Source organism: Perognathus longimembris, chromosome 23, assembly GCF_023159225.1.
Source record: "Perognathus longimembris pacificus isolate PPM17 chromosome 23, ASM2315922v1, whole genome shotgun sequence".
NCBI classification, from domain to species: domain Eukaryota; kingdom Metazoa; phylum Chordata; class Mammalia; order Rodentia; family Heteromyidae; genus Perognathus; species Perognathus longimembris.
In genome coordinates, this window is record NC_063183.1 from 19,809,846 (window position 1) to 19,828,340 (window position 18,495).

At 42.6% G+C, this 18,495-nt stretch overlaps 1 protein-coding gene across 1 annotated transcript in view; it reads right to left on the minus strand.

Annotated features, from left to right (window-relative positions):
• Positions 1-18,495, minus strand: part of Usp3 (ubiquitin specific peptidase 3) — a 72,615-nt gene that overhangs the window by 14,383 nt on the left and 39,737 nt on the right. Inside the window, exons 5-9 of the mRNA XM_048332187.1 lie at positions 16,818-16,899; positions 15,100-15,182; positions 12,545-12,658; positions 9,520-9,633; positions 1,673-1,819 (exon numbers count right to left, since the gene is read on the minus strand). Of these exons, the coding sequence (XP_048188144.1) occupies positions 1,673-1,819; positions 9,520-9,633; positions 12,545-12,658; positions 15,100-15,182; positions 16,818-16,899 (540 nt within the window). The remainder of the gene's footprint in view (positions 1-1,672; positions 1,820-9,519; positions 9,634-12,544; positions 12,659-15,099; positions 15,183-16,817; positions 16,900-18,495) is intronic.

The following is an 18,495-nucleotide window of genomic DNA, read 5'->3' on the forward strand; positions in this document are numbered from 1 at the left end:
ACTTAATGCAATGCAAGGCAATGTGATCATCTAAGTGCATTGTAATATAAAACAAGAAGCATAAATAGTTCAAATTGTTTGCTGTCCCTTCCCTGTACACACACAAACAGCGACTACTTAGTTCTTCTACTACTAGTATCCTTCACATTAGCACTGACCATTGTTTTGTTTATGAGACAGGATCTCACTACGTAGTGTGGACTGCTCTGCGTCATTTTCCCACCACACCCAGCCAGAGCTTGACATTGGCTACACATTAAAAGCAATACTTGTGGTTTTTATTTCTGTCATCTCCCCCGCCATGAGTAGTAAGTCCAGATGAGAAGGACCTCTTCTCATTTTATTTAGCAAATATACTCAGAGTCTGCACTGAAGCAAGCAGAAGGAAACCTAAGATTCTTAATATTTGAGGATACATTTCTTCTTTCTATTCTTAACTCAAAAAAAGTGGAACTTGAAATTCTTTAAATTAATAATGAACATTCATGGGTGCTAAAAGAGTATCATGTAAGCATTATATACAATGCTGACTCCACAGGGTGCCCAAGAAATCAGAGAAAATAATGAAGAAAAGTCCTGGCCCACTCAGACTGTAGGAATATGCATATGCTACAACAAAACAGAGAATTTTTAAATTATGACTACTTTTTATATGGTGCTAGCAGGAAGAATTTTACCAGGTCAAGGCCTTCCTTTCTTATCCCGGCGTCTACTAGGAGGGGCAAACACACATGTTGAGAAGTACGGCAGCTCACAAGCTGCTCTTCTCTGGTGCCGGCAGATCAGCTCGGGCTGCGCTGTTGCCTCTTGCTAACCAGGTCAGTGGGGGCCAGGCACTTAAGTGACCCGGGTGTAAATGACTCTTTCCTTTTGAGAGTGCCTTTTCTTGAAAATCCCTTCCTATATAGAACAATAAATTACTCCTTTTCCAGCAAAATCAAGATTCTATTCTCAAAGTACACTTTGCGCTATTACCACATGGAACAGTAATCCCAAAGGATTGTTTAGTTGTAATTGAGAAAAAAGTTCTGGGAACTTAAATTCTATAAATTTTCAGTTTAATTACACTCTTTTGGAAAATTCACTCAAAATATTTTAAGCTTTCATTTTTAGTGAACATAGACTTATTTTGTACATAGAAATTAGCTACACAGGGGCTGGGATTATGGCCTAGTGGCAAGAGTGCCTCATATACATGAAGCCCTGAGTTCTATTCCTCAGCACCACGTATATGGAAAACGACCAGAAATGGAGCTGTGGCTCAAGTGACAGAGTGCTAGCCTTGAGCAAAAAGAAGCCAGGGACAGTGAGTTCAAGGCCCAGGACAAGGGAGGGAGGGAGGGAGGGAGGGAGGGAGGACAGGCATTAACTATACATTCAGTATATTTTGAGGAAAATGCTAAGAAGACATGCCTGCTTGCTTTTTCAAGTTTTAAGAAAACCACATCAAGATGCAACTACACTGTACTGTACTTGTGATCTGGATGCTAGCTAGACCACTTACAAAAGTTCAAGTGCACAAAAGTTGTAACAAATGTCCTGGTAACCATTCCCCCCAACACACACACACCTCTTCTATAAGAAATTATCTCTTCTATAATGAACCTAACACATAGAAACATTCACAGAATATCCAAAGCACTCTACAAAGCAGGATGAAAGGAAACCTTACATGCAGCACTTGTTACTGGCAGACAGAGTAGAATTCTCCTGTAGAATTGCGGAGCGGGAAACCCCATTGAAGCCACCTTGGAGTTCCAAGTGGAGGTGATCCAGAAGGTAGCGCATGAACTCATGGGCGTCTTGCTGCTGATATCCCCTAGAAGCAAAGAGAAGCACGGTGACCCAGAGGCTCTGCACCGCCCCCCGCCCCCCCTCACCAGCCAAACCCTCCAGGAAGGGCAGCCTGTGCCTATGACAACACCTCACCCTGCTAGTACCACACATTATATAGCATTTCAATTTAAAAAAAAAACTCTTGAATAAATAGAGCTGGATTTGGAATGATGTCCTCCACTGGCCTCTCTACTTGAGGGATAAAGTGTGATAGGAGGATATGACTGGAATCCATTGTATACATGTGTGGAAATGTCACAGTGAACACCCCTAGTATAGCTTAATTATGCTAACAAGAATAAGTGGGCAAAAAGGACTGTGATTTCTTCAATCCCTACAGCTAGACAGGAACAGATGGGACTAGAAGTCGCATTCCTTGATGGACCTTCAGCCTCCCACTTCCCCCCAGGCCTCTCTAGAAAAGCCTCCAATGTTAAAATTTCACCAAAAATTAGGTGTATACATACCGGCACTATAATTTAAAACTTCTTAAAGATAATAGCAAAAAGGAAGAATTTTTTCCAAGTTAAAAGATATCTAACGTTGGGGCTGGGAATATGGCCTAGTGGCAAGAGTGCTTGCCTCCTATACATGAAGCCCTGGGTTCGATTCCCCAGCACCACATATACAGAAAATGGCCAGAAGTGGCGCTGTGGCTCCAAGGGGCAGAGTGCTAGCCTTGAGCAAAAAGAAGCCAGGGACAGTGCTCAGGCCCTGAGTTGAAGCCCCAGGACTGGCAAAAAAAAAAAAAAAAAAGATATCTAACATTAATGTACTTACACCTTAATCGTTGTTCCAAGAGGCCCCTTTTAAACACGTTACAAATGTATTGTTCAACATGTTCTCATATTACTTCTTACACCATACTCAGACAGGAAACTTCATGGAATTGTTAAACTAATACAAACCAGTGACCACTAAGGAAGGCATAAAACACATCAAGCAAAAATGTAAGAAGTTCTCTCATAAAGCTCTCATAGGACAGACTCCTGCCAGCAGTTTGCCAGTGTGGATGGGGAAGTCTCCAAGTCAATCACCCTCTGTACTCTTTTTCTTTTTTTCTTGCCAGTCCTGGAGCATGAACTCAGGGCCTGAGCAATGTCCCTGGCTTCCTTTTGCTCAAGGCTAGCACTCTACCACTTGAGCCACAGCAGCACTTAAGGCTTTTTCTGTGTATGATGCTGAGGAATCAAACCCAGGGCTTCATGCATGCAATCTAAGCCCTGTACCACTAAAGCCAGATTCCCAGCCCTCAATCACCCCCTGTTTGTTTGTTTTGTTTTTGTTGCCAGTCCTGGGGCGTGGACTCAGGGCCTGAGCACTGTCCCTGGCTTCTTTTTGCTCAAGGCTGGCACTCTACCTCTTGAGCCACAGCGCCACTTCTGGCTTTTTTCTATATATGTGGTGCTGAGGAATCGAACCCAGGGCTTCATGTATACGAGGCAAGCACTTTACCAGTAGGCCATATTCCCAGCCCCCTCAATTACCATTTGTAAACACACTTTCTTTGGATCATAGAACCCCTTGCCCCATATTGCAACCACCCCAAGTTAATTCACTTATGTATCTAAGGAGGGACTTTAAACATAGTCAATTAAATATTCACTTGTTTTTATGACTCCATGATCAGATCAGTATTCCTTAAAATTCTATCACAAATAATTTCATTCTCAAATATATCCTAATATATGTTATCAAATTTCCTAAAATATACTATATATGAAAACCAGTACATTGTAGTTTACATTTTCATCAGGTGAACCTTTACCCATCCCTTAAAAAAATAATCTGCCTATTACATAGGTTAGCAGATTCCGTTTCATCAAAGTACTACATTCTTTCCTAATATGTTGTAGAACATTCCAGGCACATTCTCTTTAGTTTACATAGGTTCAGCTATTTTATAAAGCCAAGTTAGAAGTTTGTTTCAAGGTGTGAAATTTATCAGAAAATAGCCTCTGCTTTGAAAATTGGGATTATTTTTCTGATTCTGACTCCCCTCCCCTTTAAAAAAAAATGGCTTTAATTTTGACTCTAAAATATTTCATTCCACAAAGCAGGGAATATATGTTCCATGTGATTCTACTTTTAGACACTTAAATGTATCATTTAACTGACTTAGTTAAAAGCCTTATTAAGTATTTTTTAGTATGTTAAATTCAACAAATTTCAGTCGTCTTCAATTATTTCCTTGTATATTGCCAGGCTTCTCAATTTTCTCTGTAATCAACTTAGGTTTCCTGTATTCTATAGTCATGTTAAACGAAACACTGCTCATATTCAGAGGATGGTTTATGTTTTGAATACCTATTTCACAAGCTCCTTGGAACTTGGGGAAGTGGGTTTCTGAAGAGCAAGCTTATATTTCTAAAGCCCAGGACGAAAACAGAAAAGGAGACAGGAAAGTAACCTAAGGCTCCAGTTTAACATGGTTCTTCCCTTAGGCTAACATTATTCCTTCCTCAAGACCCACAGCACGAGCCACAGAAAACCTGGCATGGAGATGTGTGGATTCCTCACCGCAGAGCATGTGCAGACGCACGAGGCCTGAGGGAGCTTAAGCCCCTTCCTCAACAGAGGGCTGGAAAGGGGCGGTGCTGAAGTGCAGACAAGAAGGTGAGGGGGCAAACCAAAGGTACCCACATCTTACGAGTCAAAGAAATGGGGGAATATGGCCTAGTGGTAGAGTGCTCGCCTCGTATACATGAAGCCCTGGGTTCATTCCTCAGCACCACATATACAGAAAAAGCCAGAAGTGGCGCTGTGGCTCAAGAGGTAGAGTGCTAGCCTTGAGCAAAAAGAAGCCAGGGACAGTGCTCAGGCCCTGAGTCCATGCCCCAGGACTGGCAAAAAAAACCTAAGTGAAAATGACAGAAATGAATGCATTTTATAAGCATACATAAAACCATACATGCTAGCTAGAAGAACCAACATTGTTTAAATACAAAGTATCACTAGCATAGTTGATATTCTTAAAATCCTCTCTACTTCCAAATATCCTAAGAGATTATGAAAATATTACATGCAAAGAACAAATCTTTATAAAGACTATCTGAAAATATCACAAGCTGGATGCTGGTGGCTCATGCCTAAAATCCTAGCTACTCAGGAGGTTGAGATCTGAGAATAGTAGTTCAAAGCCAGCCTGGGCAAAAAAGTCCATGAGACTTTTTTTTTGGCCAGTCCTGGGCCTTGAACTCAGGGCCTGAGCTCTGCCCCAGGCTTCTTTTTGCTCAAGGCTAGCACTCTGCCACTTGACTCCTAGCACCACTTCTGGCCGTTTCCTATGTATGTGGTGCTGAGGAATCGAACCCAGGGCTTCATGTATGTGAGGTAAGCTCTCTTTCCACTAGGCCATATTCCCAGCCCTCCATGACACTCTTATCTCCAATTAGCCACCAGAAAACCAAAAGTGGCTCTGGGGCTCAAAGCAGTAGAGCACTAGCCTTGAGCAAAAGAGCTCAGGGAAGCCCCATGACAGAAAGAGAGAAAGAGAGAGAGAGAGAGAATATCACATGCAAAGAACCAGTTTTTATGAAGACTATAAAGTCTTTATTGTCTATAAAGCCAGTCTTAAGGATACCTAGTAAACAAGAATACGGTTTCAGTATTATTCTTCTAAAATGGTTAAGCATTATAACTAGAACTGATTGTAGTCAGGTGCTGGTGGCTCATCTCTGTAATCTTAGCTGAGGTCTGAGGATCATGATTTGAAGCTAGCCTGGGCAGGAAAGTCCGTGAGACTGTCACCATCAATTACAGAAAACCAAAGTGGCTGAAAGTGGTAGAGAGCCAAGGCTCTGAGTTCAAGCTCCATGATGGACAAAAACAACAACTATTAACTAAAGGTTCTGTTTAGGGAAGTCAAGACAAATGAGTCAAGTTATTCATGAAATTATAAATAGCATGAAAGTGATATGTTAAGAAATTTTGCTGGAATGTTAGCATCAGGTGGATCCTAAAGATAGAGATGGGGGGACAGGTATGTGCAAGGTGTGGTGGAGTGCCTACCATGTAAGCCTGCAGCCCTAAGCGCAATCCCAAAGACCCATCAACAAATGTTCTCCTCCCCCCTAAAAAGAGATAGGGATGGCAAGGCAAATATTAGTAGACAGATGCACGAGACATGCAAAGATACCATGCGTAGGGCAACATCATGCTGAAGAAAGTAAGGAAGAACGAAGGCTAAGTGTCAAAGCTACACAAAACCCATACCCTCAGACCCTGAACTCACTCTTCTAGAGCTCTACATTTATATTAAGACTGTTCACAGCAGACAGCCTGAAATGGCTAAAGATTAGAAACAAGCCATATAACCATTGGTCAGGGACTCATATATACACAAATAATCCCTGAAAAAAGATAGTAATTACTAAAAACTAGTAACTACAATTGCTTCTAGAAAATAATAATGGAGGCTGGGAATACGGCCTAGTGGCAAGAGTGCTTGCCTCGTATACATGAAGCCCTGGGTTCGATTCCCTAGCACCACATATATAGAAAATGGCCAGAAGTGGCGCTGTGGCTCAAGTAGTAGAGTGCTAGCCTTGAGCAAAAAGAAGCCAGGGACAGTGCTAGGGCACGGAGTCCAAGCCCCAGGGCTGGCAAAAAAAAAAAAAAAAAAAAAGCCACAGACAGTGCCCATGCCCTGAGTTCAAGCCCCAGGACAGACAAAAATAATAATAAGGGGCTGGGGATATGGCCTAGTGGCAAGAGTGCTTACCTCGTATACATGAGGCCCTGGGTTCAATTCCCCAGCACCACATATACAGAAAATGGCCAGAAGTGGCGCTGTGGCTCAAGTGGCAGAGTGCTAGCCTTGAGCAAGAAGAAGCCAGGGACAGTGCTCAGGCCCTGACTCCAAGCCCCAAGACTGGCCAAATAATAATAATAATAATAATAATAAACTTTGAGCCAGGCAAGGTGGCATAAGCCTGTAATCCTAGCAACGTTAGAGGCAGATCGAGGAATCACAGTTTGAGGCCAGCCCAGGCCAAAAAATAAAAATAAAAATTCACAAGACCCCATCTCAACTCAACCAATGACTAAGCATAGTGGCACATGCCTTTGTCATCCCAATGACCTGGGAAAGTTCAGGCTGGCCTGGGCATAAAATGAGAGCCTGTCTAAAAATAACCAACACAAAGAGTTGGGAAAGGGTGGCTAAAGTGGTAGAGCACCTTGGTCTAACAAGTGTAAGCCTTGTGTTTTGAGGTCAAACCAATTAATTAGCTAACTTTCAAGTACTTTGGGAAGACAAAGGTGAGAGGTGAGCCATAATGTTAAGTACATGTGTCTGTTGGAAATTTTTCTGTTAGTAACTGGCTTAGATTTGAGTAGCTTTCACTTCTGTACACAAACCTGTTGACTGTAATTAAGGATACCTTTGTCTCACAATCGCTGAAGTACAAGCATGTATATAGACGCAAGAACACCTATTTACTCAGAATCCTCATATTTCATGCCAGGGGATCAAGTTCCTCAGACTCTATTGGATGTTAATAAAGGAAAATGGGCTCTTAAAATGTAAAGAAAAACAATTGACTTGGGCTTATAAATAGAAATACAACTCCAGAGTCATTGTCCACCGGCATGTTCTAAGAATCTCACCTGCATACCTAATAGTTAACTGCAGGGAAGAAGCCCCGCCCCAGCCTCACACCTGGGCACTGAGCAGTGCCTGCACTAAAACTGTGCCTGCGATTTAATCTCAAGATCTGGATCTTTAACAAAGAAAAAAGAAATCTTTGATTACATGAAATTGGGGGAACAATCTCAATTACTGCACAATTAGAAGAAAGCCCAGATAACAATTTAAAAGCCCCTTCTTCTCAGCAGTGATTATGGAAATTTAAGAGTTGGTGTATAACCGAAATCTCTCCAGAAGTGCCATGTAAATTCCTCAACCTGGTTTTCTTTTCTTAATGTTTTTCTTTCCCCTTCATTGGTAAGAATAGTAAAAGATGTAATATAAGCATCTAAAAACTAAACACTGCTCACAACTGGGCTACAGAAGCTAGAAGGTGCAGGATATGCAAGGTTTAGAGTTAAGGTAGAAGGCATAATAAATAATGCTTCCAGTCAGCCAGGAGTGAAGGACCTTGACCACCGATGGGCCAAGGAGAACAGTGATGTCAGCAGGCCTCAGCTCAAGACCTGGAAATCAATTACTGCCCACATGGCTATTATTAACTAACTACAAACATGTGGCTTATTCATGGAACTGTGAACAAGTTGTTCTCTCACTTTTGACTCCTATCTTAAATGGCGGCAACATTTCTTGCTTGGCTGGAATTTTGTTGTTGCTTTTTACTTAGTACCAGATATAAAACACTTAGTGCTTGCCACATAATAGACATTCAATACACAAAAACTATCATAGTAGAACCCTAGCCCCTGCCAAGAGTGATTATACATTAGAAATCTTGTATGAAGATGGTGCCAGTGGCTCACACTTGTAAGCTACTCAGGAGGCTGAGATCTGAGGACCGAAGTTCAAAGCCAAGGCAGTCAAGGCAGGAAAAGCCATAAGAGTCTTCACTCCAGTTTACCACTCAAAAACTAGAAGTGGAGCTGTGGCTCAAAGTGGTAGAGCAAAAAAGCTCATGGACAGGGCCCAGGCCATAAGTTCAAGCCCCACAACTGACAAATCATATATACAGGAAGCATATAGCTCAAGTGGTGGAGTGCCTGCCTTGCAAGGGCAAGGCCCTGAGTTCAAACCCTAGTAGTAACTCCCAACATTTTAAATAATCCTCTGAGGACCAAAATGAAATGAAGTTCTTGGTCACTGTCAGATTCTCAAGGCTGTAACTTTTCAGCAAGGCAGCAAATTATGATCCTTTGAAGCTGTTACTTTTTAAACATTTCCCTATACTAGCGACAATCTTATCAGGAAACTCGGAAAGACGCATTGCCAAGTTTTACTACAGTGTGCTGTTTTTAACCAAAGGCGAATATATAAGCAGTTAAGAATTGTGACTCGATTCCCAGGACTCGAATCTGCCATCCATGCCCCGTCTGCTCTGAGCTGGGGCCCCTGACAGCACATGCAGAGAGCAAGCACAGGTTACAGTCACTAGCCCGCCACACGAGGACAGGGCACACCTACTTTCTAAGTGTGACTCGGCTCCTCAGAACTGTGAGTATAAATAAAACCTGGGTTTCTATAGATTGCGGGTTCTTTAGTTTGAATAAAAAGAGGAAAGTAGGGTGGCAATTATTCTTTGAAAGACTTTCAATGAATCAAGGGAAAATGTCCAATATGTTTCCCTACCTTACATAATCTATTCAGAAGGACTTTACTTAAATAAACACATTTGTTTAATCAGATATAGTCAACTTCTGTCCTTGTTAAGTATTATTCAGCATACCTGGAACACCACCACTTTATCAAGAATTGTAGAAGTGGGCTGGGGATATGGCCTAGTGGCAAGAGTGCCTGCCTCATATACATGAGGCCCTGGGTTCGAGTCCCCAGCACCACATATACAGAAAATGGCCAGAAGTGGCGCTGTGGCTCAAGTGGCAGAGTGCTAGCCTTGAGCAAGAAGAAGCCAGGGACAGTGCTCGGGCCCTGAGTCCAAGCCCCAGGACTGGCCAAAAAAGAAAAGAAAAGAATTGTAGAAGTGGTGTAGAGACTAAATCAATCAATATTTTCAAAGAACATTCTGTAACACTCACCTGAAATTCGGCATGATCTTCCAAACAACATAGAACAAGGACTCTGGACTAAACGCGGTCTGGTTGCCTTGCCACAAAGCACAGAGTGTCTTTCTAAACTCTTCTACCAAAGACCTAGAGAAGAATAAAGAATTATACCCTTAACACAATCTTCCATTGTCTAAAATATATAATAAAAATTAAGACTGGGAATGTGGCTTAGTGGTAGAGGCTTGCCTAGCATGTATGCAGCCCTGGATTCAATTCCTCCATACTTGAACACAGAGTGGCTCAGGGAATTCCTCCATACTTGAACACAGAGTGGCTCAGGGACAGAGCCTAGGCCCTGAGTTCAAACCCCAAGACTGGTCAAAAAAAATAAAACATAAGTCTTTTCTGAACTGTCTGACGGCTAACAACATCTCAGATACCCATATAGCTGGGCACTGGCGGCTCACACCTGTAATCCTAGCTACTCAGGAGGCTGCCAGCCCAGGCAGCCAAATCCTTCACTCTTACCTCCAATTAACCAGATTAAAAAGCCAAAAGTGGAGATGTAACTCAGGTGGTAGAGTAACTCTGAGCAAGAGCTCAAGGGCCCGAGTTCAAGCCTCAGAACCTATACCTTCTGCCCTCCACCCCCAAAGCCCATATAAACAGCAGTAATTTACTGGCAAAACTAGGGGACTTTTTTTTTTTACTGGCAAGCTAGTTTTTATTTAACTATATGGTTAACTTCAAGAATGAAAAGTACTCTCATATTTGCATACTGAATTTAGAACACGCACACAGAAACAATAAAGCAAATTGCTTACGCCTATTAATCCTCCTTCCCAGTTTCTGGAGTGAGGGCTGGGAATATGGCCTAGTGGTAAAAGTGCTTGCCTCATATACATGAAGCCCTGGGTTCGATTCCTCAGCACCGCATATATACAAAAAGGCCAGAAGTGGCGCTGTGGCTCAAGTGGCAGAGTGCTAGCCCTGAGCAAAAAGAAGCCAGTGACAGTGCTCAGGCCCTGAGTCCAAGCCCCAGGACTGGCAAAAAACAAACAAACCAGTTTCTAGAGTGAGCTATAACATGGAGCTCCACCACTTATCTGGGGCCCTGTAGGGGGAGCCTCACCTTGCAAGCTAGGAGGAGCCTGATCCTTTTGAGACGAGGCCAGAATAATCACCTTTTACTTTTACATGAGGAAAACAAATCACAGGTGTTTAAACCGCTGCATAGTGTGCCTTTCTACTCATGCAGTTAAACTGCTATGCTTCAAGTTCGGTTTCTATACCTGTCAATCCAAGCCCCACACTCTTGGAGATGCACTTGACAGCTATCTCAGAGCATCTCTATCTCTCTCTCAAGCCTTGTAATCCAGTAGGTGCCTGGGATACAGTCAAATGGCTTTCTGGCCCCTGCGCTCTCTTCCTACATTTAGGGAAGTCCCACCCTGAGAGTCCTGGTGGGAGGCAGAGCAGTTTTCTCGCAGAGCACAGACACAGAACCTAGATCTGTCTACACGAAGCAGTGGCGACCAGGGAGCAGGGGCAGTGGCAAAGAGCCCCACAGACAGGGCAGTGGCAGCAAGCAGCGGCCTTTCCTCCTCACAGGACAGTTCTATGAGTGAATGGAGCATGGGATGGGCTCCAGACCTGATGTCCACCCATCCACTAAGCCCTTCTGTAAATTCCTTATCCGCCTGCATCAGCCAGGGGCAATTTCTGCTGCCTTAGTAACTAGTCCCTCAGTGACTGCCAGGTGGAGCACCACTCATCTCCCCCTGGATGCTCCTCCTCCACACTGCCATCAGCCCCTCTCCAGCTCACCCGGTTGGATGATGCTGCCAGAGACGAGCCCCTCCCACCGCACCCATGTCAGGCCATGGCCATCCCAACCCCGCCCCCGCCCGGCTTGAAAAGATCCCCAAAGGAAGGCTCCATCCATGCTGCTCACCATTCTAACGCGTTCTATCCTCCTCTTCCTCAGCCACCAACGCAGGCCGGGCAATAATGGCCTGAAGTGGTGGCCTATGCCTGTAATTAGCTACCTGGAAGGCCAGAATCAGATGGGTCATTGGTTTGAGACCAGCCTGGGCTAACAAAAGTTTGAAAGACCTATTCTGAACCAGTAACTGGATGGCACACGCCTCCCATCCTAGCAACAAAGAAGGCAAAGACTCTTCCTACCCAAGCAGAAAGGTGCGAATCCATGAGACTCCACCTCAAAGCAAAGAAGCGGTGCCTATACGTCATTATCGCGGGTACCCATCATGTTAGCTATGATAGGAAGCGATAAACAGGAGGATCTTGTCCAGGTGGGAAGTTACACAAGGCCACAAAAATAACCCATGAAAGGGCTAGGGGCATGGCTCAGCCGGAGAGCACCTACCTAGCAAACAGGAGTCCCTGAGTCAAACCCCAGTGCTGCCACACACAAGCACAAACACGTACACACAAAAGGGCCTTCAGAATGAGAGGGAAGGGGCTGTACAGATAGAGAGGGATGAGCAAGGAGGGAAATCATTAAATACACACAGATGATAAAGCACAGCTTTATATCTGTAAAGACATGAAAAATGTATCTATATACTCATGACTGTATGGAAGATTCTCTGAACTCCACCCAGTTGGGGAACACTGCAATGAATCTGAATAAAAGGTGGTTCTTAATTACTTGTCTATTTTTCCTTCTTCTGGATCAACTAAAAATGGACTGTTCACTTGCAATTAATTTGTTGGCTAAAAGTAACTAGCCAAGACATGTTTGCCTAACCCTATCAAACAAATCAATTCAGATAAACTACTATTCATTTAAGGATACACTTAGAATTCTACTGCACACATAAATGTCAATTCTACAATGTTCGGATCTTCCAACCTAAGTAGGGCATTAAACTTATTTCAGTTATGGTAAATAGAAAGAATTCCAACAATCAAGATTATAGTTGCTATCTTCTTGCACACATTTAGAAGTGCTTTTTAAAAACGTGCTTATTAACTCAAGCAAGATAATCCCAAACCCAGTAAGCAGCAAGGGCATGTTCTGGTAACTCACACATTGTTGTCCCCTTGGCTCCTTGTATGGTATGTCCGCCTTCCTGCTGTCTTCCCATTCCTTAACTCCACTGCAGGAAGTTCTTTGAAGTAACAGCAAAACTGCTCAATGTTGCTATTTTAAAAAAGAAGGAAATAAATGTTTTAAAGAAGAGAATTGAAAAAGATGGTACAGAAAGGTCTATGAAATCTCTGCATGCATTTTCAAGTGTGAGCTTTATCTTATAATCTCTTTCACTGATTTCATTTTGGCTCATTCACTCTAAGGTACCCAATTTGTAGGAATGAACAAAGAACTGAAAACTGCTCTTCAAAATGCCCCAATGTTCCTTTACTGTTTCCAGCTCTTCTTCTCAGGGTACCTGTTTCTAGGTATTCAATAAAATCATTCCCTCAAGCAAAACCCAACTGCAAAACCAAACATATTACTTCCATACACTATATAGAATCATGAGGAAGACTAAAGGTTAACTAGAATTCCTACCACTTTGAGCGAGCATACATAATCAAAGATATGAAGCACAGCTGTTCCTCATTTGCGACGTGATGTGGTCAGGTTAATTTACTCTAGCTTTCGATGCCCCATTAAGATCTACAGGTACACAACTTTCAAGATCATTTCTTCTACACAAGTCAGTCCTGTTGATTATTTCATTACTACTTGTTTTGCATTTTTCAGGATCTTCTAAAAGCATGTGATCTTATGCTGAAGACTTACCTGATGACTGAAATAAGCTCTCTGAACTAGGTTCTCTGAAATCTAGAGGTCTGCCCATAGCCTTCAGTCGGGGAGCTTTTCCGTTTTTGTCAGTACTAAGGTTTGAAGTCAACTCAGGTCCTCACACTTGTTAGACATTCTACCACAGAGCCACATCTCTAGTCTTCTTTTGCACAGATTATTTTTGTCTTTTTTTTGGGGGGGGGGGATTACTGGGGATGGAACCCAGGACGTTGCACTTGCTAGGCAAGTGCTTTGCCCCTGAGCTATATCCCAGCCCTCAATGGTTATTTCTGAGATAGGATCTCATTTCCTGCTCAGTGATGTACCTACACCATGACCCACCTACTTTATACCTCCCAGGAAGCAGGGCTAACAGGCACAGGCCATCACGTCCAGGTTTTGGTTACAAAGGGGCCTAATGAACTTTTTAGTCCAGGCTGCCCCTCAAACTTCGATCTGAGTCTCCCTACAGGCCAAGAATTACCAGCACCTTTTTTTCCATTTTTATGGAAACTGTTGTCTTTTGGTTTTTTGTTGTTGTTGTTTTGTTTTGTTTTTTTTGCCAGTCCTGGGCCTTGGACTCAGGGCCTGAGCACTGTCCCTGGCTTCTCTTTGCTCAAGGCTAGCACTCTGCCACTTGAGTCACAGCGCCACTTCTGGCCATTTTCTGTATATGTGGTGCTGGGGAATCGAACCCAGGGCTTCAAGTACACAAGGCAAGCGCTCTTGCCACTAGGCCATATCCCCAGCCCATTGTCTTTTGTTTTTTAAACCTCTTTTTAAGTAGAGCATTGCGATGGTTGCCAAGGCTGAGTTTAAACTCAAGCTCTTCTTTGCCTCAGCTTTCCCAGTTGGAATTATAAGCATGTGCCATTTTGTCTGATTTGAATTTTAAATTTTTAATGTGTTTTTTTTTAATATGCCCGAGCCCTGAGCTCAAGCTCCATGACCAACAAAAAAACAAAACAAATGAAAACACGCACACACGCACACACACACATAAAATCAACAATAAAAAAAACTTTCCTTAAAAAACAAAAAAAGAGGGCTGGGAATATGGCCTAGTGGTAAAGGGCTTGCCTTGTATACATGAAGCTCTGGGTTCGATTCCTCAGCACCACATATATAGAAAAAGCCAGAAGTGGCGCTGTAGCTCAAGTGGTAGAGTGCTAGCCTTGAGCAAAAAGAAGCCAGGGACAGTGCTCAGACCCTGAGTTCAAACCCCAGGACTGGAAAAAACAAAACAAACAAAAAAAAAAGAGGTAGAAAATAGGAGAGAGACATGCACATGGCCTAAAATGTTTATAATCCATTTATTTATTTATTAGTTGGTTGGTCGGTCATGGGGCTTGAACTCAGGGCCTGGGTACAGTCCCTGAGCTTTTTTTGCTCAAACTAGCACTCTACCACTTTGAGCCACATCTCCACTTCTGGTTTTCTGGTAGTTATTTGAAGATAAGTCTCATGGACTTTCCTACCCAGGCTTGTTTTGAACCGCAATCCTCAGATCTCGGTAACCTACTTTAAAAAAAAAAAAAAAAAAGCCTGATTCCTTCTCTTCTCTATTCAAGAAGCCATAGGAAATAATAATAGCTAACAGTTATTATTCAGTATTGCTCTAGGCCTTTTAGACAAATTATACTTTAAAAAATTAATCTTCTCAACTGCCCAAGAGGTTGGAACCAATTTTACTCATGAAGAAACTAAGGCACATGGGATTAAGGTACTTTTCTCCAAGAAATAGGACTAACGTTTGTGGCAGAGACAAGCTCTGAGTCTAGAGCCTTTGCTTTTTTACTCTGTAGTATCAGTACATAAGCTCTGCTGTACATTACCTGAGAGACTGGAGAATAGCGTTCATGAAACATGTGTTGCCCAAATTCCGAAGGCCTGTTGCACAAATGGCAGTGGTACTTCCCTGTAAAATGCAAGGAAAGGCTGTTTCAAACATCAAAGCAAAAGCAAAGGCCTCTTGAAACTAGCACCAAGCCACTCTGTCCAATTACTATTTCAATGACTATTTCTATAGCCTCTGCGTGAGCACACGACTGTTTATAGAAGGCATTTCTGAGCTAAATGGGAATATCTTATTCGAAGATTATGAGGAAATAAGCCTTAGCAAGTACCACAAAATCACGAATTATATAATACAAAGGGGAAAAAAACAGGAAAATAAATGTTTTCCTTGTGGTAGGATATGCACTTTAAGAAAGTACCTGAACTTCTCCTAAAGACGGAGACTTTGACTTAGTCTGCTTAGTTCTATGAATGGACTATGATGTCTGAACACTAAACAGGAAGAATCTACCAGTCTGAATGCAAAGCTGCTCTGCCCATCACTCCAGTGGCCATGAGAGCTCTTTAGCTCTTTGTGCCACACAATTTATTTTTATTTTTTATTTTTTTTTTGGCCAGTCCTAGGCCGTGAACTCAGGGCCTGAGCACTGTCCCTGGCTTCTTTTTGCTCAAGGCTAGCACTCTGCCACTTGAGCCACAGCGCCACTTCTGGCCATTTTCTGTATATGTGGTGCTGAGGAATTGAACCCAGGGCCTCATGTATACGAGGCAAGCACTCTTGCCACTAGGCCATATTCTCAGCCCCACACAATTTTTTTGTGTGTACCAGTCCTGGGGTTTTAACTCAGGGCCTGGGTGCTATCCCTGAGTTACTTTTTCTCTAAGCTAGAGTTCCTCCACTGGAGCCACAACTCTACTTCCTGCTTTTTTTGGTGATTAATTCAAGATGAGTCTCACAGACTTTCCTGCCCAGGCTGGCTTTGAACCATGATCCTCAGATCTCATTCTCACAAGTAGTTAGGATTACAGGTGTGAGCCACCAGTCCCAGCTTACTTCCACAAAAATCTGAAGACTTGACATGTCTAAATACAGGATGACAACAAGGAGCAAAAGCAGGGCAAAAAGACAGGTCCATTGAAAAATATTTTCCTATCCTGTCAGTCTACTATGGCTGCCAGAATGAGAATGTGTTTTTGTTGGTGGTGGTGGTCATGGTGCTGCTGCCCCTGAGCTCTTCAGCTCAAGGCCAGCACTCTACCATTTGAGTCACAGTGCCACTTCCAGTTTTCTGGTGGTTAATTGGAGATAAGAGTCTCATGGACTTTCCTGTCCAGACTGGCTTTGAACCGTGATCCTCAGATCTCAGCCTCCTGAGTAGCTAGGATCACAGGTGTGAGCTACTGGCCAGCACCCAGCTTGTGTTTTCTTTTATGTGTAGTCTTATCAATGAAGTTCTAAGAAAGAAAACATCACAAATTCAGAGCCTAGAATTTAACACTAGGGATGTTTCACGGGAGGAAGCAGGTATCCCCAAGATGAGTGCTAAGGTGCACGGTGGGTACTGAGTGTGACCTGCTTCCCAAGACACCAAAGGGGCACAGTAGCAATGCTGACAGGACTTAACAGTTGTAACACGCCAAATCAAAGCACAAATTAAAACGTTCACAACAGGCAACACTGAGTGCTAAGGGTTCTAACAAAACAGTCATTTGACCTAAACTGATTCTTATCCTTGAATATAATTTAATTACTTACATTTACTTTTAGTAACTTGCTGTTTAGTGATGAGTTCTCCAGAAGTTTTCTTTTCCTGTGCCTGTCAGCTGTGAAAGCCGAGCTATTAAAACACAAACAGATTGTCCAAAATGGCATTAATATACACATGGCACAATGCAGGCTAAAGAGTATACTCAAGCTGTTCTTGGTGTCCCTGCCTGCTTAATCCGGCTGTCATGTGACCAGGCAGACCCACAAGTTTTTGCAAGTGAAACAAGAAACCCCAGTGCTCCCCCATAGCAGGGGCAGGGGTTATGTGCTGTCCCCCTCAAAGCTGGTGGTAGATGCAGTGCAAGGTACGCCCTCCCCAACACCCGCTGTCTGCCTAATTGATTGTCAAGTTTTGAAAATGAGAGGACCCATTTCTCGTGGCAAAGGAAAACTCATGTGTAACCGAACAGCCTCGAGTCATATGCTACTTCGTTCTTAATTTGGAAAAGGTGTCATATTTCACTCACGTGTTTTGTTAGATTATGATATCATCCAAGAGGAATGAAAACTATAGGAATACAAGCATATATAAATTCATCTGGTTCAGTTATACTCCAAAGAATATTCTAAAACAAACCTTTGCTAGGTTAGAAATCTTAAAACTCAAAATCATTTCTTCTTGATGGAAGATATTTTACTTAAGATTAAATAGAAAGTTATTTCTATTTTCAAAAGGTCACTCCAAAATTACTATGTATCAGGAGAATTAATTTGAAGTACAAACTTATTACTGAACACAGACTTTTAAGTTTCCCATTTTTTTTTCACTTTCTAAATGTATCAAGCTAATCCAAAGTAAAGACATACTTATTTCTCTTCCCAGAATTTCCACATGAACTATAATGTCTTTGGAACATCAAATCTAGTGACGGCTGCTTCAAACCTCAAAAATATTCTCCTGAACTGTATCTTTCTCAGACTGTCAGTGCCTACAAAATAAACGGGCCAGTTCCATGTACTACAGTATTCCACATATTCCTTCACAAATTCTCAAGTGAAAAGGCTGAATCCTCAACAGTGTCTGTTCTACTTGGGGTTTCAAACTGAAGTTGTTACATTTCACCCTTCAAAATGACAGGTTCTCCTCAACTCCCACTACTCACTCAGGCAGCCGTGCACTCACTATATAAACTTAGTTAAGCGTAACAGAAGCTTACAGTTCAGTTTGTCAGTGGCATGTATGCCTTTTCAAAGGCTCAAGTGGCTGTGTTGCTAGAGAGAGCAGTCCACAAAACTCCTCCATGACCGCAGGTTCTTCCTGGTGCTGCGCACCTTAAGACAAGTTCATAGATCCCACAGCCACTAGACTAAAGCCTATGTCTGTAAAACATCAGAAGGCACAGACTACAACTAGAAGGATCTATAGGGCTCTGTGACACCTTTTCCTTGATGGGAAAGTCAACAGAAACAAAGTACTTCCTACCAGGGCTGGGACCTTGGTTCTGCCAAGGACCTTTAGGGGATTTACATTTGCAGACCTCACAAAATCATCAATACAACAGGCAGCCATGTCTGTCTCATCAAGTACCAAATGATTTTTCAGGCCTTACACAACTCTAGGGTTGGATATTCCCTATCGCATGTACTATAACACATACATGTTTTGGAAGGCCATCTTTTTTCTTTGATTTAGTTCTGACCAATTTAGTCTAGATTAATAAAGACA